The sequence below is a fragment of the Centroberyx gerrardi genome, chromosome 19 (assembly GCF_048128805.1).
Source record: "Centroberyx gerrardi isolate f3 chromosome 19, fCenGer3.hap1.cur.20231027, whole genome shotgun sequence".
Classification (NCBI taxonomy): domain Eukaryota; kingdom Metazoa; phylum Chordata; class Actinopteri; order Beryciformes; family Berycidae; genus Centroberyx; species Centroberyx gerrardi.
The window spans coordinates 21,059,975-21,085,622 of NC_136015.1; the positions used below are offsets into that span (position 1 = coordinate 21,059,975).

General features: G+C 42.9%; 1 protein-coding gene across 5 annotated transcripts; it reads left to right on the forward strand.

Annotated features, from left to right (window-relative positions):
• The first annotated feature begins 50 nt into the window (after positions 1-50).
• sfpq (splicing factor proline/glutamine-rich) lies at positions 51-16,646 on the forward strand. Of its 5 annotated transcripts, XR_011784462.2 has the most exons (12): positions 51-777; positions 1,598-1,789; positions 2,048-2,349; positions 2,656-2,751; positions 3,730-3,926; positions 4,294-4,378; positions 4,659-4,770; positions 4,892-4,940; positions 5,436-5,545; positions 15,731-15,781; positions 16,109-16,195; positions 16,524-16,646. XR_011784462.2 is itself a non-coding variant. In XM_071894924.2 (10 exons), exons 1-10 carry the CDS (start codon positions 169-171, stop codon positions 8,151-8,153), a joined length of 1,860 nt encoding a protein of 619 aa, XP_071751025.1. In that variant the 5' UTR covers positions 51-168; the 3' UTR covers positions 8,154-9,007. The 5 variants fall into 5 exon arrangements, 4 of the variants coding, with proteins under 4 accessions (XP_071751025.1, XP_078146695.1, XP_078146696.1 ...); XM_071894924.2 differs by lacking the exons at positions 15,731-15,781; positions 16,109-16,195; positions 16,524-16,646 and adding an exon at positions 8,043-9,007 and having other exon boundaries at positions 1,601-1,789; XM_078290569.1 differs by lacking the exons at positions 15,731-15,781; positions 16,109-16,195; positions 16,524-16,646 and adding an exon at positions 8,043-9,007 and having other exon boundaries at positions 51-759.
• Positions 16,647-25,648: the final 9,002 nt, after the last annotated feature.

Sequence of the window (25,648 nt, forward strand, 5' to 3'; positions counted from 1 at the left end):
CCTCTGTTTTGTTACGAAGACAACTTCTGTTCGTCGCCGTCGGTCGCCATTTTGAGAGGAAGGACGACCTACATTCGACCAACACCGGAGGAAGACGACCGCTAGATATACGATTCTTAACGTTTTTCGTATTTTAATTCGACTGTTCGGTAATTTAATACATCATAAATGTCTCGGGATAGGTTTAACAGAGGTCGCGGCGGTGGGATGAATAGTTTCCAGCCACGCAGGGGCGGCCCCGGCGGCCCGATGCGAGGCGGACTGATGGGAAACCCAAATTTCAGGAGTCACCCTTTCCAGAACCAGAACAGAGGAGGACATATGGGCAATAACTTGAACAAGCCCCCCAATCAGGGACCACAGACAACCCCACAAAAGCCACAGCAGCCTCCGTCCTCTGGACTCATTCCTCCGCCGACTCCGGGCCCGGCTCTCACAATGAAAGGCCCGATGCAACAGCAGCAAGAACCGCAACAACGAAAACCGCCGACCCCCACGCCCCAACCGAAGATCCAGTCTCCCCCGCCGAAACCAAATATAACGTCGCCTCCACCGAGCCAGGCAAACAAGAACCAGAATCAGAATCAGCAGCAGAAACCCCCGATGGGAAATGTTAACGGACAGCAGCAGAAGCCGATGCCCCATCAAGGCCAGAAGTCAATGCCCCAGCAAGGCCAGAAATCAGTTCCCCAACAAGGCCCGAAGTCGGTACCAATGGTTAAACCAGAGCAAAAGGCCACAAATAACGCTTCAGCCTCGGTAGTAGATCAGCCAACGGTTTGTTGTGCTTTAATTATATTTTTGTGCTGCATGGGGTGTCGACATTCATTTTTGTTAAGTGTTTTGGGATAATTACTTTCTTGCAACAAGCTAGCTAGCATCGCTGTTGTACAGCAGTCGGGCATGTAGACAAAGCAAGCTAGTGTTGGAAAACCAAGAACACGCAAGATTTGCAGATCAGAGCAGCCCGAGCGGGCGGAGTTTCACTATAGGGTCCCTGCTGTAGATGTGTAGTCGCCTCGCTACAGTGTTTGACGGGACTAGACGGAATAGAAAACGTGCGCCCCCAAATGTGAACTAGCTTCGATTATCCGCCATCTTGTGTTAAATCCCTGCAGTCGCAGTATAGCCACATAGCACCCAGTTTTTCTGTTGTAAACCCAAGAACACAGCGGTTGTAGTTGTTGATTCTGAATCGTTTTCATCAATTTTGTTGATGCGCATCGTGCTGGCTTGCCAGAGACGGTGTTGAAAAATATCGGTCAAGTTTATTGTCCCCTTATCGTTTGGGGAACAGGGGGTGGGTAAGGGAGTAGGGGGCATTGTTGCTAAAAAATTATGTTTGAGGATCACAGCTGGATTTGGCAATTGTGTGTTGGAACAAATCTGTTTTTTTTTCTCTTAATATGATATTGATAAAAGGAGGCCAGACAATTCAGTGACTTCCAACGCGTTTTTCTTTCATTCATCTCCAGTGGACATTTCCTGTTGTATTCAAATTGCCTGTTTTTGTGTTCTTGCTGTCTGAGTATGGCGTTGTTTGTTCGAGTCTGGGGATTCATGAGCTGATTCTGAAATTGTTATTTTAATTCATTAGCAGGAACTGAGGGCAACATTGTCCATGCTGCTGAAACCTGGTGAGAAAACATACACACAGCGGTGCCGTCTGTTCATTGGTAACCTGCCCAACGACATCAGTGATGACGAGTTCAAGAGGCTCTTCGCAAAATATGGAGAACCCAGCGAGGTCTTCATCAACAAAGGCAAAGGCTTTGGCTTCATCCGACTGGTAAGAATTCAGCCTATTGATGATACCAAGCTTTGGTTCTGTTAGAATTAGGCTATATGATTACACCAGTATTTACAAGCATGTCTGTTGGTGAGTGCAAATTTTACACCATAAACATAACACATAATACCACTTCCGGAAATTCATTGTAACATTTCTGAAATCTGGTACTGTAGTGCTTTTATATATAGGGGCCCTGGGTAATGATAATTCACACTCTATTTAGTTTGTTAATAGTTTTTTTTCCCTTTGTTGCAGGAGTCCCGCGGACTGGCAGAGATCGCAAAGGCAGAATTAGACGACACGCCGATGAAAGGCAGGCCACTGCGCGTTCGCTTTGCCACACACTCTGCAGCTCTGTCTGTGAAGAACCTGTCGCCGTTTGTTTCCAACGAGCTCCTGGAAGAGGCTTTCTCACAGTTTGGGATGGTGGAGAGGGCGGTCGTCATCGTAGACGACCGCGGGCGCTCCACGGGGAAGGGCATCGTCGAGTTCGCCTCCAAACCTGCCGCCAGGAAGGCCCTGGACCGCTGCAACGAGGGCGTCTTTCTGCTCACCACGTAAGTGCAGTTGGAATTAGGGAAGTATGTGTTCTTGTGTATGCCATCAACACGAGACCTGCTACATCTTTATTGTGTTTCAAATTATGGCTTTGTGTCTGTAAGCTAAAATAGAATTATAGAATCTTTGATCTAAAAGGGATCTATAGAAAAACAATGTAATGTTGAATGATTAAACGTAGGCTATATCAATCAAGCGACCACACCATAAAACATTTCGTACACATGTAAAAAGATCAAGTAAAATCTTGCTTGATAATGCTTGAAAACCTTGATTATCTATTAACATTTTCTTTGTCTTCACAGGTCGCCCCGGCCCGTCGTCGTCGAGCCTCTAGAACAGTATGACGACGAGGACGGTCTTCCAGAGAAACTGGCACAGAAAAACCCCAGATACCAGAAGTAAGCATATCACTGCCCATTAGTTTCTTGGATGTGCTTAGTGAGTATTAGTTGATCATTTTTGTGCTTCTGTTGTGTGGAGGGGGTTTCACTGTGGCCAGGTGCAGAATGACCCCTTTTTTGGTCTTTGTTATGCAAATGATTCAATTCAAATCACTGTTAGGTGACCAGCAGATGGTGCGATGTGGAAGTGGGGGGGTTTTGTGGTGGTGGCGGGGGGGTGGTTGGTTTTGCAGCTGTTACAAATCAATACACTCTTCTCTACGGAGCAGCAGATGTTCATCTATGTGGATGAAAGGAAGAATTGATACATGACACTGGCAGAGTTTGGAAGAAATGGACTTCATTAATCCCTGAGGGGAAATAGAGTTGTTGCAGCAGAAAAGAGAAGAGATGTAGGTTGGTGACACATCATCTGCTGGTCACCTAACAGTGAAAAAAGGGATAAAATAAAGGATGTTAAGAGTTAATACTGGCTCAAAGAAGTCTCACGCTGACGGCCAATTACAGCTTCACCGCTGACTGCAGTTCCGGGGATTTGCTGCTGTCCCCGGGCTAAAAAAAAGTATGCACTTGTGCTACTACATGGCACTATGTGGTCCTTGAAAATCCTTGAAAGTTTTGGGATTTTAGAAAAATAATATAAGGCCTTCATCCAAATTCATCATTCCTCTCCATCCTAGGATCAACAGGAAAACCCTCTAATGAATATTTGTGTTGTTTGACAGAAGCTTTAAAATAAATGATTTTGCTATGAGTTCTTGACTTGACAAGATCATGAGTAATAAATTAGGCCTGTGTGATGTTTAATATTGGTCAATATCATGTTTTACCCAAAAACATGTCAATTTTGAGCCCTAGACGTATGCCACACAAGACCTTGAAAGTCATTGAAACCTTCTTTATCCCTTATAAAGCTCATTTACCCTGATGTAAAAAAAAAAAGTCTCATATTTGGCATTTCGACTGTGTCTGCAGGGAACGAGAGGAGCCGCCCCGCTTTGCCCGTCCAGGCACTTTTGAATATGAGTACTCCAAGCGCTGGAAGTCTCTGGATGAAATGGAGAAGCAGCAGAGGCAGCAGGTGGAGAAGAACATGCGCGAGGCCCGCGAGAAGCTGGAGAGCGAGATGGAGGACGCTTACCACGAGCACCAGGCCAACCTGCTGCGACAAGGCAAGTGTGCTGCTGCAGCTGTCAGGCTGAAGAGAGGAATGACTCAAAAGACTGCAACAGTTACATTTACATAATCCAATCCAGTTTTCAACACTGCATGTCAACAAGTTGCTCTATAATGTTTCCCTTTGCTGGTGTGCTTCATAGAAGTCTTGTCAGTTTTGAAGGTATTTATGTAGTATTTCTATACTTGTGAAAAGATAAATTGTCAGTCACCATTGTATCCTTGTATGTGATGGACTGGAGTTTTTTGAAACGCATATTTCCTACTGTCACCATCACCAGGGAGGATGTGTGTTACCGGACACGGGGGCATGTACCGTTCTAGAGCTATAATTAAATTGGTTGGTTTCATGTTTCCGTGCAGATCTACTGAGGCGGCAGGAGGAGCTGCGGCGAATGGAGGAGCTTCACAGTCAGGAGATGCAAAAGAGAAAAGAGATGCAGATCAGGTATTTGTGCGTATTTGAATACAATTCTTGTCTGGTTGTGCATTTGGAGAGAAAACAGCCATTTATGGATCTTGTCGTCAATGCGATGCTTCTCGTTACCTCAGTGTCAGGGATGCTGTGTAGCTCCCATATGCAGGCTTTGCTTCCATAAATTGTAAATTTGTTTTCCAAGTCCCCCCCTTTTTTTGATAAGCTTTTTCCAAGATGAAATCAAATCCATTATCATTTTTGATGTTCAACCTGGCTTATTTCTAATTGAGTATTTCCTCTTGGTAAACAGACAGGAGGAAGAGCGTCGCAGGCGGGAGGAGGAGATGCTTCGCAAGCGGGAGATGGAAGAGCAGATGCGCCGCCAGCGTGAGGAGAACTACAGGATGGGCAACTTTATGGATGTGAGTTAAACTGCACGATGGAATAAAAAGCACTAAATTCATAATGAGTGACGTGATCTGATACCTTGTTCATATTTGTGTGGTTGAATAATGGTTTTCTTCTGGGTTTTTTTTGTTGCAGAGGGACAGGGAAATGAGGATGAATCCTGGTGGAGCCATGGGCATGGCTGGTAAGTAATCCGTTCAGAGTTATTGTATTCATTTGATGCTTAAAAGGGAAGATTTATTAGATGCATTTTTTCCAAAGCCATCTTTTCTGAATGATTCAGTCTGCTTGCTTTTCACATGCTTACAAGCTTCATGACATTCTCAGGTTGGCTATATTTCCATTAGATGACTTCATTGCATTATGTTATTGATGTCAAAACGTAGTTTACATTATCACCATACACCCATACGGTCCTCTTAGTTGCACATTATGTTGACAGTGAGAATTTATTTTTCTAATATTGCACTCATAGTAAGTTGCAAGTGGCTAAGATGTAATGCTGTAGTTAGTTGTTTTTCATTTTAAATGACACTATAATCCCTATTTAATGTCACATAGAGTTAGATCCAAGCTTTTTTGACAACAAAAGGCCCCATAAGGACTTTCTCTGACATCTTTCTTTCTCTGACATCTGTTTTTTCAAATGTGTGACATGTAGTCATGTTGTCCCTGTTAGACATGTCCTTTGGTACGCCCAACCAGAAGTTCCCCATGGGCGGAATGGGCTTTGAGGGACAGCAGGGAATGGGGGGACCCTCTCCTGGAGGCATGATGCCCAACGAAATGGTAACGTATCCCACTGAAGGGAAGATCAGTAGTTGACTGTAGTAGTTTGTGGTTGGCTTTCCGTCTTGTTGGAAAGGCTGATTTTTTTTTTAACCGTGAAGGCTAGCTGGCCGAGCGGGAGAGCTGTGAATATGAAGGATTTGTGCTCCCAGCTGTCTTCAGATGGCTTGCTCCTTGATGAGTCTGACAGATGTGCTGCCTGCCTGATAGGGTTTCAATGGCGAGCCGAGCCCCCTCAGTCCCCTTCACCAGAATCTTGCTGCTGTCCAGCTAAGAAACCGTCAACCTGCACTAAATCATAGGGAATTGCTCTCTGCGAGCTGTAGACAGACTTCAGTGGCTCTGCTCACTCTTGTAAGACACAGCATTTGTGTAGTGGACCGCTATTGCAAGCCCTGTCTCCTGTGAGCTGGACAGGCACTTCTCCTGGCAAGAGGAAGAATGGCATCTACGTGTGTTTTTTCTTTTTTCTTTTTTTAACAATTTGTTGAAAATATGGGTATCTAGCTGTAAAACCACTTTTCCATACTGTGCCAACACCTTCATGCATCAGCTGTCATGAGAAGGAATCAGGTGGTATATGAAGAAGCTATGTGTATGTTAGGGTGGCAATGTGAAATCCTTTGCAAAGCTCCTCTGTGATATGAAACAACTTTTGTGACATGAAGTAGGGATTCAGCTCACCTCCTGGACCTTTTCACAAACTTCTTTTTTGCACCTGAGCAATTAAAATATTTTTAGTGCAGGTTGACAGTTTAAGGCATTACATCTTATATTTGAACAAATTGTTTACAAATTGCAGACTACAACATTTTTAACTGATGGGGGCAGGCATAGCCATGTGACTGTTCCCGTTGAGGCCTATGTCATTGTATACTGGATATGAATTATTCTAATTTCATATGCAACCTAAGTCCTGAGCTAAAGATCTGTGCTACTGGCAGGATCGTAGTACTAATCTTGGCTTCATTGCCGGTTTACAGTTGACAGTAAAGATGGCAAGATGTGTGTTTACCTCATAGGTCCTCATTATTTCCACAGTTGTGTTTACCTCATAGGTCCTCATTATTTCCACAATAGTTTTGACCTTTTGAACAAACTTTGGACAAAACGGACCAGCTTTTATTTTACTTTGTTTTGTCTTTGAGAAAATAGTCTGCTTCACATTTGTAGCTTTTGACAAATAAAGGCTAATATTTGGTAATATTAGCTTGGTATAATTCTACAGTCTTGCTTTGGATTCAAAGCAATAACTCATTTAGTGATTTAATTTTAATATTAAGGGGTTTCACCTCAGGCTAAAGCCTGTAGGAACAAACCTTTTGAATTGATGGAAGCAATGCAACAGGTCTACAACCCATGAATTTGCAATATGTGTGGAGCGAGACACACTGTGTAGCCTATATTCACACTTCTGTGAAGCTCAGAAGTATTTGATTTTTTTTTATCAGGCTAAGCCAGTTGATGTTGGAAGTTCCAGTTCATGACATCCTGTTCTTAGTTTAAAACATATCTTTAGTTTTACAGTTCCATTTGAATTGTGGCCAAACCTGTTGCCTAGTTGTGTTGTCGAAGCCTGACGCCTCCAGTGAATTTGGGCGGTTTAAGGGATTCACTTGGACTCAAGCTAATCTGGTTTCACAAAATGTGTGTGTCTGTGAATTAACATACAGTGCACATTCATAAACAAATGACTGTCATGTTGGAAAAGGTGTTGTGCTGAATGTCCTGTGTAATGTTAAATTTCGTTTTGCCAAGGTGCCAGTATTCTACAGATGTGTTTCTGGCGCAGTCACAGTATTTCCATATTAAAGGATCTCTTGCCGTTATTAAAAACATGAATTCAGCAAAGACCCAACATTATTTCAGTTAGTCCAAACTAATTGAAGCCTGTCAATTTTTCCTCCCTAAATTCTGTTCAGAAAAAATTTGAAATCGAACTGCATAAAGTCAGGCTCTAATTTGTTGCAGTGAGACATAATTTATTTTTAACCATTTTTCTCATTTTGTAAATCCTAAATGTTAATGTAAATACTTAAATCCTAATGTTAACACAAAGCATAGGGATTTTATTTTGCTGGGGCTTGATATACTTCACCCACCCAGAAGTTTTGGCATTTAACTCTATTGCCACTGGTTAGCATGCAAAATGCTACACCTGATGCCAGTAGTGGAGGAATGTAGACCCATCTTTGGCATGCACTGGAGGCCATGCTAGGGAGGCACTGACTAACGAAAGCATTACCCTTTCTTCCTTCTCCGTATGTAACCTGTGGCACCTGTGGACCTTCATATTGGAACGAACGGTACCTTCGGCTGTGTCTCCTGCTGGTTGTGTTGTAAATCTGCTGACAAACATAAAACAAACCACCTCTCTTGCCATACCTTATACCCCCCTCCCCTGCCTATGGACATGAACTGTGTGCTCACGCACTCGCTCCATCCCACTCATAATTCCCCTCACCAATTTGCCTCCCTGGCAAATCGCGCCCCACAGCGCAACGAGCGCTTCCCCCAGGGCGGTCCTAGGGGAATGGGTCCCGGCAACCCTGGGTTTGGCAGGGTCCGCGAGGAGTTTGACGGGCCTGCCAAGAAACCCCGCTTTTAAAAGCTGCTCGGTGTCATTCTCCTAGCAGCGCTATTTGTGTAGATTCTCGGAAACAAACATGTCGAGTCATATTTGTTGTATTTAAGTTTAAATTGTTGCTGCATTTTAGCCTCAAGAGTTACTCATTTTATGGCAAGTTCGATATTTTCCATTTTTATTTTGTTATTTTGAGTAGTGTGGAAAGATAGATCACCCACTTGTGATCCATTAGTTCTTTCTGACCCATGTATATTTTCTTTTCTAGTTGTATCATGCTCTGTGAGTCGTCGTGAAATGATAATTGTAACATTTTTCTCACCTTTCTATCTATGGCTGTGTTTTGTGCCATAAGTTTGAAGTAAAGGCATGTATTGCAATAAAGACAAATTGGTTCTATTGGAAAAAAACCTTAAACATTTATTCTCAAAACAAGTTAAAACGTTCCTACCACAAGCGACCTACTCTTCTCTTCCAACAAGAGGTTGTTAAAAGGAAGGGAAGGAATTGGAAAGGAATTGTACAAATGAGGATAGGCTGACTACATTAGTTTTTGAATGACCTGGATATAAAGTGTGCAGAGAACTGAACTACACATACACTCTCTTCACTACGTCACATCACAACCTCGCAGTCAGTCACTTGCGCACACGCTGTACAGTTGTGTGTGTGTGTAGACTTTTGGAGACTGGAGTCGGGTATTAACATTGTTAGTCATTCTGATTTGGGATTGGTAGTAGAATTTCAATCAATTCAGTTAGACTTATTTTTTGGTACAATATAAGTTTACAAAGATAAAAATATAAATGGCAGGAGCCAATAAGGGAGTCTTTAAGGAATCAAATCTTGACGAAGGAATTGTTAAGGAATTGACGTCGATAAACTCTTATTTAAATCTAATTTCCAAACCTTAGCTACCAGCATGGCCTGGGGCAAATTCCCAATCCCAATAGGTTGCTGAATAAATCTGCTGTGTTTCCGATCGGCAGAGGCCGAATTTGACCACTGCAAAAGGTAGGCTACTTGCTAAATGGTCATTCATGTAGTATTCAAGGCATGATCACGTCACCAGAAATGGAGCCAAAAAATTTCGGGAGCTGATGAAACCACAAAACCCCAATCCCCTAATTTTTGTTAAACACCACTATGGTAGAAAGAAACATAGGTTGCACCTGATTACGACAAACAGACCATCCCCGAATATTGCATATTACTTATGTCAAAGTGCTCAATGCTATGCATATGTTTACTTGTCATTGATTGAAAGTATTATGCATTTGAAATTTTACAATGGCGTCTTGTAGGCTACATGTTACACCAATGTAATATTTGGGAGGCAGCTCCCATTATAGCCAGTGTTGGAATTGATATTAGAAAGTGTTATGGGCTTTTTAGACGAAACGCAACAGTCGCGTGCAGCCTCGCACCACCTGTGTAGAGAAACAACACCTGGTGCTCCACATGTAACCATAGAAACATCCGCTACCCACAGCCGTGTAGTCGCTACAAGATGCTTCTAGCCAGCTAACGTTTGCATATGTTTACATAGCCATATATAACTACTAAATTGTAACGTACGTACCTGATAGACCCACTCATACAGCGACACTTTGCCATGCAAAGGCTCTCTTGTTAATGTCCCTTGACTGCTGCTTTACTGCTTTAATGCAAGCAGTCGTTTGGGGAAATCACAGACTGCAGGAATTAACTTTTCCTCCATTTTCCTCCAACACCGTAACGCTGTAACTGCCTGTCATTGAAAACAAATCATTATCAGACAGCTGTCACGTATCGTCTAAAAGCCTTTAATCCTAATCTCCTGTAGAGGCAGCACTTCACCACCACAGCATTTATTGTGCTGGAAATGTTAGAAGACAAGAACATGGGAATTTCAAAGTTTTAAAAATTGTTGGTGCGTAGTGGATTGCCCTGGCTTTCAGATACCTGAGCAGGGAGAAAGGCTTGGAGATGACCCTGTTTGGATTGGAATGTATTCCTAGTCACTGCTGATGAACCTTGCTTCACCTTTTTTCCATTTTTGTGGTACTTACTGTCAAGAAACACTGTTGGATTTTTTTAAGTCACATGGAATGGAGACATGCCAGATGGGGGAGGGTTTGGATCAAGCTTTAAAAAAGTGGAAATCTGAGCTTGATTTTTGATGAAATGGCTCTGTTAAAAAGGAGTTTTTTGAGTTCAAAGATGGGCTGTGCATTGTCTTGACAAGGGCACTTGCCAAACAATACCGTACCATACAAAGTGTTGGAGAGGGGGCAATAAAATGTAAATACACAGCAATTGCATTGAAATAGAATGGTTATATGCATTTTTTTTTAATTCGCAAGCTTGATGAATTTTGTAGAGAACATGCTTGAAAGAATTTGGTGTACATTTTACCTTGTAAACACAAATCCAGCACAGCACCAAGTCTGGTAACAAATGTCAATCAAGATATAAGATGCCAGTTCATAGAAAATGGAAAACTATTATGTTTAGGCTGCAGAACTTATTTTATGGCCTCCTTGTAGTATCTTTACATATACATTTATTAAGTGGTGAAAATCCGCAAAGACCTCACAATTTGATTTCAAATTACAGGGCTATGATTTGATTGAAGAATTCTCAAAATTACAATTTTGGATATGATTAAGAACAAGCAATTATTATTTTCGCCATTTGACTGCATAATACCTTAACGGCATAATTATTACACTTCACAGCAACTTCATCTGACTGAAATTGTAGATTGAATGATGAATATGAAAGATCATTTTGGCAGATTTTAGTTTTCAATGAAAATGTTTGCGCTTTAATCTGAGTCCCAATTTTTCCTAGGGCCACTTTTTCTTACTTTCTCAAGATGGACACTTAGTGGCTTTGTATTAATCAGAGTCAAATTAATTGAAGTCACATTTTTCCTTTGGCCACTTTTTCTCACTTTCTCAAGATGGACAGTTGGTGGCTTTTCAGCTAAAAAAATTGAATCACCTGTGTAGTGCTCTTCTATAAACGATGAGTCCAATGGCTAACTTTTTGGACATTTGGATTTCTAAGATGATTTCCTTGCTAAAATAAAAGCATAGTAGTGATTTCCGTAGAAAACTAGGCAAAAGGCCAAAGACCGCCAATACATTGGAGTCTGTAGTGCAATTGGATAGGATTTTAAAATGTGTAAATCTGAAAAAGAAAAAAGTGGCTATGCAGCTAAGAAACTTTTAAATTAGTTATGTATACAGTGAGATAATATACAATGTACAATTTCTGGATAACATTTGGCTATTTTACGATTTTTACCTGGATAGAAAAAGCATCCCATAGAAGAGATTTCCTTCTTCGCATAGCATCTGAAAACCCTGCAAAACACGGAGGACTACAAATACTTGGATGGATTTGGTAACACAATTGGATACCACAAAGTGTAAATCTGAAAACTTGTTATGTTATGTCTGTGTGTTGGTGTTATGTACATTTTTTCTTTAACAGGTTTGACCATCTTGAAAGATTTTGGACTATGAGAAGGGAATTTCCAAACCAAGAAATCCTAAGTCAATGGTACCCACAGGTTTAATAAGATGACCATTCAACTTAAGTACTGAAAAAGACTCCTGTTGGTGTGGGTTTGTTGACGAATAGCAATCCCTCTAGAAGACTGCATAGGGCCTAGGTTTGAAAATTTTATATTTATTATTGATTGATTGTGGTTGTATAGGTTGGTCTTATGGTAATGTTGGACGTTAGGGACAACATTTGGCCATTCTACTTTTCGTAAATTTCACCAGTTAACAAGATTCAGCTGGCACTGTGCCAAGCGCAGAGAAGGACTACAAAGGAACTATTACAGAACTTGAATGGATAGAACGGTCAATCCCATTCAAATCAACGGTCCAGGACGGTCGGAGCGGCTGACATTGTTATTTGTGCTGTTGTGCTAGCTTCCATATGAACCAACTTGCGGCAAGTTACTGAGGCGAGAGGTTTTGCAGTAAGGACCAAAGGAGCTTCTCCGTCACCTTGCTGCCATGGATTGCTAATATGCTAATGTTGACTAGAAGAGAAGTACAATCTTTGATAATGCTACATTAGCCTTGTCGCTAACGTCAGCTTTCAGTTGAGTTTGCTAAGCACTCGAGCAACAGACTTATCTGCACAGTTCTCAAGCAAGTGTGACACGTTACGGCCTTAATGCCCAGACTTGCGTTGTCACCATAGCAACTAACCCTTAAAATTTAATAATCGCCATTTTATGCTGTGCTAGCCAAATTACAATGACAAACAGTGGAAGGACCGTTCTGTCCATTCAAGTTCTGTGGGAACTATATACAGTGGTACGGAACAAGGATGTCCCTTATTGCCAACACATTTTGACCTTGTTTCAGTGGCACACACATGAATGCGAAGGTACAACACTTGAGATTTCTGTAATAGAAACTCCAAACTCAAGATTATTGTTTTTTTTAAATGCAGCCACATGGTATTTATTAACACCCCTACTCCTTTATATTATGTGAACTATTCTTACATAGGCTAAACGCTGCTGGGACAAAAACTGCATGGGGGGGGGAGTTGTTCTCTTCTTTTAGTTGACCTTTTAATTGAATTCTTGCACTGAGCCAGTTTTAAGTTCAGTGGAACTTTGATGCTTTTGGTAGAAAGAAAATAGGTGGCTACTTCCCTGGTATTATCTTACTTACCTCATCTCTTCAGCAACCTACCAAATGCAGGAGTCCCACGCACCTTACCGTTGAGGAGAGAATGGCGTGCTGTGCATGTGTGTTTGTGCGAGTGTGTGCTACATGTCTTTAGTTACATGAGGGGTGCAGTAGCTGCTGTCAGCCAGCTTGTCACAGACAGGCTGCCCCATTCCACAGTAGAGGCTCTTCCCGGCATTTGGGTTACGTTGACGATGAGTAGTTCTGCAGAAGTCAGTGGACAGTAAAGCCTGGACTTGTTTGCACTGCAGCCAGAGGTATGCTTACACAGATCAGCTGAACAAGTAAGGTAAGTGTCCCATCCATGTTTACGATTTAAGATGCACAGATCCCCTACAACTTAACTCCTCTCTCTGTCTCTCTCCTCTCAAATACTGTGTCACGGCTCGAAGTGACACCTACAGGGCTTCTGGCATCACACTTATGAAGAATGGAGTCACAGTGCAGATCTCTGTTCTTCTACCTCTTGTGTGTGGACTTGTGGCAAATCGATGTGCGTTTTTAGCTCGTATGGTGTGTGTGTGATTACAATACTTGGGCTTCCATGTATGTATGAAAAGCATTGTTGTGGACGGCTGAGTCACTGGTTCATCACTGAGTTGTGTAGACAATGTATTGACCTTGGCAACACAGAACTGCAACATCTGTTGTCAGTACTGTTTTATTCCCTCTATCTTGGGGTGTAAAGTGGCGCTAATCGTGCAAAGACACTGATTTGGTAGTGGGTTGGGATTTCTTTGCAGTTTAGAAGTGAAAAATGTCACATACCTTTTGGGTCCGTCTGGGTGGGATTGTGAACATTCATGAAAATCCTTATGACAGAAGTCAGAGATGCATAGTTTTTGAAACGCATGCATCATGCAGTATACCTGTACTTTGGTCCTAACACCACAAGCTCTGCAACCTTTGTGTTTTTGTGGAAATGGGGTTGGGGGTGGGTCTGATTACTCTTGACTAATGCTTATGGTTACTTCAAAGGGCTGCTCATTTCACAATCTAAACTGGTTTTCTCAGTTCATAAACTAAACTTTTTCATGCACTTGGAGCAGTACTCAAATCCATGGGTCATTTGATGAGTGCATTTCTTAGAGTTTGAAGGTTGGCATTTTCACTGCCCTTATAACTATTATCTATAGGCTCTAGGGCTGTCAAATTTGAATTTGCTAGATATTGTGTATCACCTTAAGCATCAACATTGAGCCAGTTCCTTTTTAGGAAGGCCTAGATCCTGGTATTTCATCAATAGACCGGTTACCACAGTCGAGTCTTGTATGGGGGGGGACATGATTAACTTGCTTTTCAATATTTTCCTCCAAACATTTTTTTTCTTCCATGTGCAAACAGGAAATTATTTTGAATGGTTTATTTTGTATTTTATGTAGGCCAGTACAAGATATTGGGCACCTATAGGGGATTGACTACAATTTAGTGGGTATTTAGAACTGTTTCATTTTGGTGCGATGGTTGGCGGCCGGGCGAAAACCTCCGGGCATAAACCTCCCCAGCAGCCACAGGCTGATGCATGCCAACACTCTCCAGCCAATCTCAATATTTTACCATTCAACTATACAACTCATAATCTGTTTTCAAACAGATTATGACATCTAAATTATTGTTGGTTGTCCGGTAAAGTGACTGGAGGAGCAGACGTACTTAACAACCACAGAAAAAAAATGTACCAATATTTAGCTGGTGTTAAATTCCCATCCTACTTGGCAGTCAGTGGTTTGTGGGACAAAGACAATATATTTGTAGTTTTTTCCCTGCAATTACATTTTGTGGGATCAGTCAACTCACTGTATGTAGAGCCATGTGTCAAAAAAGGCTTTTCTGCACTTACCAACACTTAATTAGCTCAAAATGGCACTTGGTTTCTTTTCCTCTCTCTTCTTAGTACTTTGCTCATATTTTGCTATTCTACCTGTCACATCTGAGTATCCTTGTCATGCCAGTGACCAGCCAGCCATTTTGTAAAGAGTACTCCGCAGTACATCAGGACTGTGGCAATTCCCCTCTGTTGCTTGTACATAGGAACTGTCTTGTAGCTGTAAAGAACAGCTTCCTGGAGTATGTGGTGCTCAGCAGCTCTGTTGGACCTTCTTGTGAAAGAGCGAACTACAGTATATCCAAGCAATGCACTGAATCCAGCCCTCGAGGCTGTCAAGATGTGTCTGTCTGCACTGTGATCCATTTTCCGACGAAATCCTCCGTCCTGATTGGCCAAACTGTTTCTCCATTTGCTGACTCGGAGTGTGATGCCAGAACTCCCCTCTCGGCCTCCTGCGGCCTCTTCAGGGACGGCAGTGCCCAAGGTCTGCAAGCCCGACACTGCAGATGACTAAGTCTACTCCTGTAAAAGGTTACTGTCCTGTTAAGGTGCGACTCCCAGCTCACTGGGGGTTTTGCAGTAACATTCCTGACGTGTCGCGTACGAAGTCAAGCTTACTTGGCTTTGTCACAGAAGTTCCTTCCCCTGAGGTTTGCAAAAGATTTGAATGTTGCGGTTGTCATGCATTTGTCTTTGTCCCCTCTGCAGTTTCAAAATAGTAAATGCACCTCAGACTGCTAGACGGCTTCTTAAATGACTCCTGTATTTGAACTTTGTCACACTATTCATACCGCATACATCTCTTTACATTGAACTACACATTAACAGTTGCTTACATACATTTAATGCATGCCCATGACATAATCTTATAACCTGAAAGTATTTAGAATTGGAAGTTGTTTTTTTTTAATCTCCTTTCTCCACATGATCAAAGGTCACTGCCTACACACACATAGATGCACACACACTGTTAGCCTTCTCAGGATGGCAAACTCACATTAGTAATAGTACAGAACTGCTGACCAGTGCTCTACCAGGCTCTCATTGTGTCTCTCTCACTACAGGAGCCTCGACCAATAGAGGGAGGCTGAGAAACCACTTGCAGTGTAACCATGGTAAGATCCTTCGCTGTTAAAAGGCAATACATAGGCACTGTTCCAAAAATATGAGTTAAAAGGAATACATTTTTAAATGCCGTAATTCTAGTGCCATAGGTTGCTTTGATTTTCTGTCATCTTGCAAGAATGTGTCACCTTTTTTAATCTAATTTCCAAATGATGAATTTCTCTTTCTGGAATGAAACTGAACATATAGAAACCCAAATCCCCCCACATGTTCTTCTCCCTCATATTAACACCTACTACACTGTTACAGGCCCTGACAGTGGGGAAAAACATGAACTAACTAACAGCTTCTTCTCTGTTACATTCTCCCTCATGTAGGTAAAATGAAGACTGCTGTCCGACATAAAGCCAGAGCTGCCGGAGCCCGAGGGACCGCACTGTGCTGACGCCAGGATGGCCTGCATGGTAGTTTCTCTGCAGCTTATCATCCTTATTTGGGTGTGAAAGTGTGTGTGTCTGTGTCTCGTAGAAGTAGGCCATCACACTTGAGAAAACAGGCCACATTTGCATTAAAGCACAAGAAATATGTCAACTAATGCTCAGCAGAAAGCTTGCCTGAATTACACAAGCGGTATCTTGTGGTATTAGATTAGGACTACTTGGAATAGACGGTGTGGCTGTGGCAAAAGTATTTCTCCTAAAAGATACCAATACATTTTTCCAAAGGAAAGACTCATTTATTTTAATAATCTCCACCCATTAATTTCCTGTCTTGTCTGCTTCTGTTTGACAGAGCTGAAGGTGGCAGTGCAGATGTAATACAGGAGCCGTCCAGCAGAGGACAAGCAGCCGGTCGTCCAGTGGATGGACTGTTTTCTCTTGCTTTTCAGTTTAAAAATAAATGCTTTAAACTTGAGTTTTGTTGTGTTTGGATTTCTTGCAAACTTGGTGCTGATAGTCACCTATTTATGTAGTTCTGAGATAAGTGTCTGTGGGGAACTTGCATTTTAAATCAGAAGGTCCATCTTTGTTAATATAAAATTTGAAGTATATTACACTTTATATTTGCATACAATAAGTCAAATTTAATAAAAACAGGCTTGTACACAAAGGGCAGTACAGAGCAACATGGGACAAAGGGGCAGATTGAATAACAAACATAAGATATTTGGCCATATTGACACATTCCATTTCATATGCATTTATTCATAATCCTCTAAAGTTATGCAAATTCCTCAGCTTGCCACAGAGCAGTTGATTACCTACCAGCACCACAGCTGGCCCGCTCACTTCCCTCTCTGCCCTGGGTCGGAAGCTCCTTGAGGACAGTCCAGTTACAATTAAGGGTAAAGGTGCAATGTTTCCACTGCCGGATCACACATGCATCCTGCCGGCTGGCTGTCAACCCTGGAGCAGCTCCAGCCCCGAAGCAGCAAGACGATCCGCTGGAGCCTGGAGGCGTGGGCCGGCCGGGGGAGGCTGGATGTGGGTCGGTGTTGTTTTGTCTGATCTGTCCTGGCACTGGATAAACTACAGAAACAACTTTACAGTACAAGTCAAGTTTATTTCTATAGCCCTTCATCACAAAGCATATCTCAAAGGACTTTACATGAATGAGCCTACCTAGATCTAATTAATCAATCACAAAACAAAATGATGCAATGCAATATGAGAAAATATGACAAAATAAAACACAAGGAGACAAAACAAAGCACAAGACACAAAACAGCATGTTGAAAAGACTAACGAGCCAACTTAACCTACATAGCCTAACCTAACCAGCACCAGCAACCTTAGACTCTCAGTGAAGACATGGAAAAACAGCCAAGAAAACCTTGGGTGATTGGGTAATTCAAAGAGGGATTCCCCACTAGAACGGCTGAGCGTTCAGTAGGTGCTGGGACAAAACAATAAAATGGACAACAAAGATGAGATAAGAAAGCAAATAAGACAAAGAGGAACAACTAGCTTCCAAAACAACATGAACATGCCTAGGAGTTTATATTGCTTTTCTTTAGGGGCAGTATGGCTATTTTAGACATTTCCAGTATGAGAATTAATATGAAACACCATTAAATGTGATGAAGGGTTTGTCAGGAAAGGAATAGGCCTGTAACCCACAACGGTGACTGCAACAAAACCACAAACACATCGAAAAACAAGGCGTGCCAGAGACTCTTTTGTCCCAGTGGCCATAAACAGACTAAATCTTTTAATGTAATGTGAACTGGTTCTCCTTGACACTTGGCACTTTATATTGCAGCTCTTTACTTGGATTGGGACTTACTCATATGCTTTTAATACTTCACTGTGGTAGGAGTGACTCTTATTTTGGCCTCGATCTGTTGTGTTCTCTGAGTTATGTGTTGGTTTTTATGTCTTTTATTTAGGATTTATTTAGGATGTCTTTGTTTTTATGTGTTCTTGTGAGTATTTTCAACTCTGGCTGCAAACCAAATTTCCCTCGGGACAGTAAAGTTGAAAGTTGCAGCATATTCAGTTCCATAACTGAGTCGGGACGCTTGCTGGCTAACGCTCACTCAGTATCGTGTCTACATTTCCTGGAGGTTCAACCAATACTCACTTACCCCTGTCCGTTTACCACCTGCTCCCCCAGTCTGTAAGCCGACCTGCGGAAGAGGGAAAGGGAGGTAAAGTAAGGTGCTGTCCTACCTGACCAGCCCCGGCCATGCATGATTAATGGACATGCATCATTGATGGCGTCCGCTGCCCACAGGTAGCGAGGCACCCCCCGGGGCTGTAGCTAGGGACTGTGTGTGCAGACTGAAAGAGCCACTTCTGCGATCAGACCGAGGGCGAGAAAGAGGAAAAAAAAATCCATTTACAGCATCCTTGGTGTGATTTTGCTGTCACTTTAGAGGCAGGCCACATGTCTGGGAAGATAAATCAAGAGCACCTGTAATAGTTGAACCCTAAGAGGTGATTTTCAGGTGTATTCTCATCCAGGTGTGACTCAGCAGGAGACCCATGAGCGGCACAGCTGGGACCGTTCCCCCGCCGGTCGTCCTGGGCCTGGGCTTGGACACCGGCGGGCCGTGGCACCAGAGGGCCGTGCAGAAGAGCCGGGCGCTGGTCCGGACCTACCTGCTGTCCAGCTCCGTGCCCCCGCTGCCCGCCGCAGGAGGAGGAGGAGGAGGAGGAGGAGGAGGAGGAGGGGGCAGCAGGGGCACCAAGACCCCGCTGAGGCTGCCTTCACTGGCTGCACCCAAAGGCCCACGCAGGCACAGCAGTGTGACTCCTCTGAGGTAAGATGACTGACACACGGCTCCAGAGGAAACTACACATCAGACAGATACTTGCAGATAGTTCATAGTGTTTGTTTCAGTATCCCTGGTTTTTAGGAAACTACAGTAGTAGAACGTTTACACAGTCACAGGAAAGACAGTCAGTTTAGTCTACTTTTCTGAGATTGACAAGTTGACATCAAGTTGACACGACCCAAATTGTGTTGCAGTAAACCCCCACCCATCCACAACTAGGTTAAAAGAAACAAAGAATTATCATCTTTGTGTGTTTGTTTGCAAGAATGATCAGAGATTAGCGGTTCTTTATGAATGTGGTTCAGGATCTTTCACATGGAGCTTCAGGTTTTTGATTTTCTGGAACTCTTTCCCGTCATTTCTATGATTGACGTGCATAAAATGGCTGGAAAATGTAAATCAATCAATTTCAAAAGATGTAAAAAAAAATACACAGTGTGTTCTCTGGCCTACAGTGGATGCCATGTAATTGCAAGATGGGTCTCCCATCTCCCCAGTCTCTACTGTATAATAATTCTAATTCAGCAAAAATGCCTTTCAAAGCCCAGCTTGAGTGGAATTACACTGTAACTGTTTCCTCTCTGGTCTGCCCCAGTTTGATAGCGTTATGTAGGGCGCTTCTCCACTTCCCCCTGGTTTGCTCTGCCTGCAGAAGGCCAAGGACCAGTGTGTCATAAATCTCAGGTGTGGAAGCTGATATCCGTCGCCTGCTTCAGCACCCAGGGGTGCCACGCTGGCATCACTCAGTCTGATAGACTTGTTGTTCTCAGAGGAGAGAGAAAGAGAAACCTGAGTGAGATGCCAAGACACGCGCTGTGCACACACTTCAGGCTTTGATCTCTATCGCACCCACACACACACACACACACACACACACACCACCTCCCTCACTGTCCTTCAGAGTATTTGATGGCATCGCCTCACCGAAGGAGAGCAGGTTTTGAATAACCAGCAAATATCTGAAGAGGGAGAAGGAGTTTGTGAACTGTGAAATGTCCTTTCTGCGTCTTGTCTTTACTGCTAAGCATCCTGAAGGCGGCCATCTTTAACGCTATACCCCCCCCCTTCCCCTCTGTCTCTCTCCACAGCCTCAGCGAGCCGTCCCTCCTCACCCCGGGGGAGAAAGCCATGTTTGAGGGCTTCTCCCGCAACCGCCGCCCCAGCATTTTACGAAAGCGACCCCCGGCCCCCCCGCCACTCTGCAGGTCGTTGCCCTTGACCCCCTGCTGCGAGAGCTGCCACCCGTCCAGGAACGGCCACACCCATCCGAACCACCACCCGGTCCCGAGCTGCGGCCGGCCCGTCTACATCCACTTCTCCCAGCCCATGCAGCCCGGATCCAGGCCCGCACCGGTGAAGCCTTACTCGCAAAACCCCAGCCTGAGCGCAGAGGCGGCACAGGGTGACCTCCGACCTTTAGTGCTGCAGCACCGCCGCTCCTCCTATCAGGATGAGGCTCTGTCTGTCGTGGGGAGGCCGTGTCTTCCCAGCTGCGGTCGGCGCCCCGCTCTGGCCGCTGCCTCCGCTCCGGCTCGCGCTCAGCTCCACGTGTTTCTGCCCACCGAGGGCGAAGGAGAGGAGGTGGACAGTGAGTCTGTGGACGAGGGGTTCATGGACGAGTTGGACAGTAAGATCATTTCTCTGAAGCTGCAGCAGGGGGCGCCGCCTAAGACTGTTACGTACCACTGATGCACAAAAATAAGCGCAGGCCCTGTTGTTCCTTCGCAGAGCCTGTTTCTGACACAGCAGTGGTGTTATGAGTATTGGAGTCAAGAGCCTGTAGTCAGCTCTGCCAATTAGAAGTAATGTAACACTATTAACGTCAAGCCTGCAGTCAGACGTTCAGGAGTAATGTTTTAACACACAGTCGACCCGACTGGTTTACTCTAACATGGCAGTGAATGATGGGCCACTGCTCTACTTTAAACCATTAGATCATTGAAACAATGAAATGTAAAACTCTAAATAAGATAAAAATCTATGTAAGTAATTATATCCCAGGTGATTAACTCGCTAACTTGTGCTTTTGCCAGCAGTAGATTTGCATTAGTGTGTGTTGGCTATGACTGCTGCTGTCCCCCTGCTGCAAACCCTGAGGAGGCTTTTCACACTGGAGGGTGAAGTCAACCGAGGCTTCAGAGTGCATTTAAATCTGCTTTAAGTCAAGGAAAATGTGCAAAAGTTTGACCCTGGACTTGGACAATATGCATGGCAGGTACAAATGGGACGTTACAGTGACTTTCAGACACACACGTCACCAAATCTAACTATAGTGGGTGTACAGTGGTTCCTAAGACTTTATACTCCATACATCCTGATCCATGCCCTATATATATATATATATATTTATACTGTATATATTGGTCTAATACTGTGCAGCATAATCAGGTTAAATGGACAAAAGAGATAATCTCTCTCAACAGAACTACCAGCACTAAGCTTATTCTACTCCATGCTGAAATGTACTTGTCATTTCTTGTGATGTTGAAAAAAAATCTCATCTAATGTCTTGCCATTCTGTTTTGCAACTACGATGATGTCATTCAGCATTAAATAAATAAATTGCTCTTCTATGAAAATATTGGTGATGTGATGGTGCACAGTGGATCCCTATGTGGTGAGAATAAAGAGACTTAAGAGTAGGTGTAGTTATACACTGTGTACAAAGCATTAGAAACACCTGACCAGGTGAACATACATACATTTCACATGTGCAGATGTAGATTAAGGGGAGGAGACAGGTTTTAAGCCTTGAGACAGTGTTATTATTGCGAGATTATAACCCAAGTATGTAGAGGAACTGTGGGAAAATGAAGAACTCTGATAGTAAATTACAGACCAGCTTTTTATTCATGGTTGTTGAATGTCACATCGTTCAAAGCATTTCGAGCACAAGGCCTGGGCATACTGCTTTCAGCTGCTAAACATAAAAGTCACTAATTGTCATCAAAACAAAGCATTAGGGGGTTAATGGAGAGAACAGATGTAGTCCAACTGGAATATTTTTCTGCAGCTTTCTTTATGGGTCAAATAAAATTAAACTGCGCACTGGTGTTCCCTTTGTTCTCTCTTATGCAAATACAGAAATTCTGATTTCTTGTGTGTGCTTGCATGCACACACACTATTTATTATTACATGTAGAAGTTTTAAAGACCTTACATTCCCTATAGTTCACCCAAAAATGAAAACACAGGTTTGTTTGTCCACATAACACACAGGGAGATTGCCAGCACAAGTCCGTAGCAGCCTTCTCCAAAACAACTGAAGTCAATGGGGACCAAGTTCTTTAGAGTTCCAAAAAGAGCAAAAAATGACCATAAAATGACTCCATACAGCGTGTCTTCTTTTCTTCTTCTTGTGGGTTTCTGGCAGGCTGTTGGTGTATTGCTGCCTCTCACAGTTTGTTATGAGTATTACATTTTCCTCTGACCTCCATTCCAGACCGGAGAAAACGACATCAAGCACTGCTTTGACAGTTGCGCGCTGGTCCGTGCAAATGTTCCATGGTGAACGACGAAACATCAACATCCGACACATAACCAGCAGGTCGGTTGTGGGACAGGACCCACCCCAGCTCTTCCACTTTCTCTCTTGCCCTTTTTCCTTCCTCCTTAATCTTAGTGGAGTTCATGCTGGAAGCTTTGTGAAAGGGAGGAAAACGCTTGCTGCTTTGTCTAACAATCGAAATGGAACCGAATTCCACTTTGTCAGCCATTTTTCATCCTGGGTTTTTTCGAGATTCCCTTGATTCATGGGAAGGCAGAAGAAAGCAATTCAATTCAATTCAAAATAATCGTTTAACTTGAACTTGAAATACCCGAGTACATGTTGCCAAAGCAAACATATACAATGCAGAAAACAAAATATAGAATGATAAATGGCTATGTTACATTTACGTTAAGCATTTATGTGGAGCCGAATGCAGCCTGTGCAACCGTCCCCACATGTTTGTTTATTGTTTGTCTTCTGGGTTTGATTTTGGCAAAATAGCACATGAATGCAACACTGTTTAGGAGTCCCGGATGTCAGACTTTCCCACCAGTACTCGAACCCAAAAGTGCTTCTCTGACCTATTAGCCCCCTTTCCACTGAAGGCCAAAAGCCCAAGAACTTTGGCCCAGGAACTCTAGCCTGGAACTTAAGCACTGGGCTAAACTTGTTTTAAAGTGTTTCCACTGAGCAACCTGGTCCCTGCGTAACCATGACAACTATTACACAACTGCTTGTCATCAAACATGGCAGACAACGCTGCTGTCAAATGTACCGTATAATCGTTAACATTAGTTTTAATTACTTTGTGGGAAGTTTTAAAAAAGAAGAAGGTTGCAGGATGAGGCTAACATCATTCACATAAAAAAACAAAGTGTCATTGCTGGGCAGTGATTTAAACGCCCACTGAAGGCGTTAAAGTACAAAAAAAAACTGCCTTGCCTGCGTAAGCAAAGGCATTTTTTTCCCCATTAGTCCTTTACTACTGTGTGTGTCAAACTTGGAAAGTGAGTGATAGTAATTGGGGTATTTTCTAGACAGCTAAATAAGGCCAATGTTGGTTTTAATATACGGCATCAGGCTAAAAAGTTGTTTTCTATGTGTTTTTCTATGTGTAGCAAGATGTTTGTTTTTTTTCTAAGATAGCAGCTGAAAGTAATGCAGATTTAAGAATTAACATACCTAGTTTCTAACAGGTAGATGCTCATTAATGTAGGAATGGCTGCACTCAGTTACAGACGTTACTAAGCAACACCCCCTATTTGAAAAAATATAGAATGTGATGATGTATAAGCATCAGGGCTAACAGCTTTGGCCCTGAGGATCTGGAAGGCCCAAGTAGTGGGGCTTGAGTTCCTGGACTAGCCCTGTTTTGGCCTAGGCCAACCCAGTGGAAAGGGGTCAGGAACTCTGGAACTAAGTTCAAGCACCAGGTTTGGCCCTCAGTGAAAAGGGGGCTATTGTCACCTTTTTGGTCTTTGGCCTGTTACCTGGCTGTTGTGGCTCCTCTCCCAAGCACCGATATATAAAAAATGGTCTGAGTCTAGTGCTTTCCTGGATGCTTCAACAGAGAGAAGCCTATCAGACTCTGTGACCGGGCATCATGGTGGGATTCAACGGTGACTTTTCTCAAACTACCGCTGCATGACCCAGAGAGACTAACACGGTGGATGATCGCTCTTCGCCTGGATGTCAACTCTTCCATTGAGTCCCTATCCAGTCCAGGTGTGCAGTGAACATTTCACCTCAGACGATTACCGTCCAAAAGTCCCAGGAATAAAAACAGAAGTACTTCTTCTGAGGCGGACCGCTGTTCCAGCCGTGTCTCTACCAAGGTCTGAGGTGTGTGAAATAATTTACACAGTGTTAGTGACCACATGCCTCCATTTTTGGGAACAGTCTGCAGATTTGGTGCTTTGTTCCTGGCTGGCACTGTAAATGTCCAGCGTTTCCCACTCTATGGTCGGTGTATACATGTATTACTTTATCACTCCCACTACTTACTGAGGAGGCGTATCTTTCCCGTCAGATTTCACAAAGTAGGTAATTAAATTTATAAGTCACATACATGCAACAGTTCTACAATTGGCAGAGGATGTGGGAGTTCACTGAAAAGCTGTATAGGTGTTGCTTGGTAACAGTACTCCCATGAGGACGTGCGCTCTATAATACTCAAATACAGTTGATTGGGAATGACATTGAAATCACTGAATCACTCAAACTACATTTGCAGACTCTAGTAATACTAAAGATGTCTGGACAGGTAGTTTGATCCGGTTGAGCTTTGTTAAAACAGCCCAGGAGCTTTCCAGCAGGACTTCGTAGCAGCGCTCTCCAAAACAACTGAAGTCGTTAGGGACTGATCTTTAGAGTTAAGAAAAGGGCAGAAAAAGAACAGAAAATATCCATAAAATTACTCCATACAGCTGTTGCAGCATATTCTAATGCTCTCTTGTTTATTGTCCATCCAAACCCTCTACCTGTGTATCGCAAATATCCACAGCAATCTTTGAGCATACTTTCCAGTTCCTTTCAGTCTAACCCAATATGTTAATGAAAATGTATTTCTACTTAAATGTAATTCAGTTTCAACAAGAGCATTAATTGTTCTGATAGCACCTGGACATAGTCTTAATGCCCTTGCATTTTGTCCACTTTTTCCAAAGTTGTATTAATGAACATATTAACGGCAGATGTGATAATTGTGGAGTAGAAACACGAAATCATGATATATATGTAGTTGTTGTAAATATAACAAATAAATATTAACATCTAGTCTTCAAAAAGTGGGTTACGGACTTAATGTAAACAGATTTGAATATTTAAGAGATTTGACATGAGGTTTCTTTAGAAATGGAATGTTTAGAAATGTTAGAAATGTTTTAAATCCCCAGTATACACTCTAGATCAGTTGGGGCGGTAGTGCACCCTTTAAGTTGTTTGCCAACACCCACAAAATAAAACTAAAGAAGAAGATGACAGTCAAGAGTGATTGGCCGGATTGGCCAGGTTGTCCTATGGGTGCCATGTTGCTGCTGTCCCTTAACTCTCTACACCTAACAAGAGATGTTAGTTGCAAATCTGTTGCAATAACCACATTACACTGCCACGGATATCGGCTCTTTATTTTAAAAGTCAGCTTGCACG

Coding starts and splice junctions, on each gene's coding strand:
- sfpq (XM_071894923.2), top strand. CDS start 169: ATGTCTCGGGATAGGTTTAACAGAGGTCGCGGCGGTGGGATGAATAGT. Junction 778..1,597: donor CGGTAGTAGATCAGCCAACG/GTTTGTTGTGCT, acceptor TTAATTCATTAG/CAGGAACTGAGGGCAACATT. Junction 3,927..4,293: donor GGCCAACCTGCTGCGACAAG/GCAAGTGTGCTG, acceptor GTTTCCGTGCAG/ATCTACTGAGGCGGCAGGAG.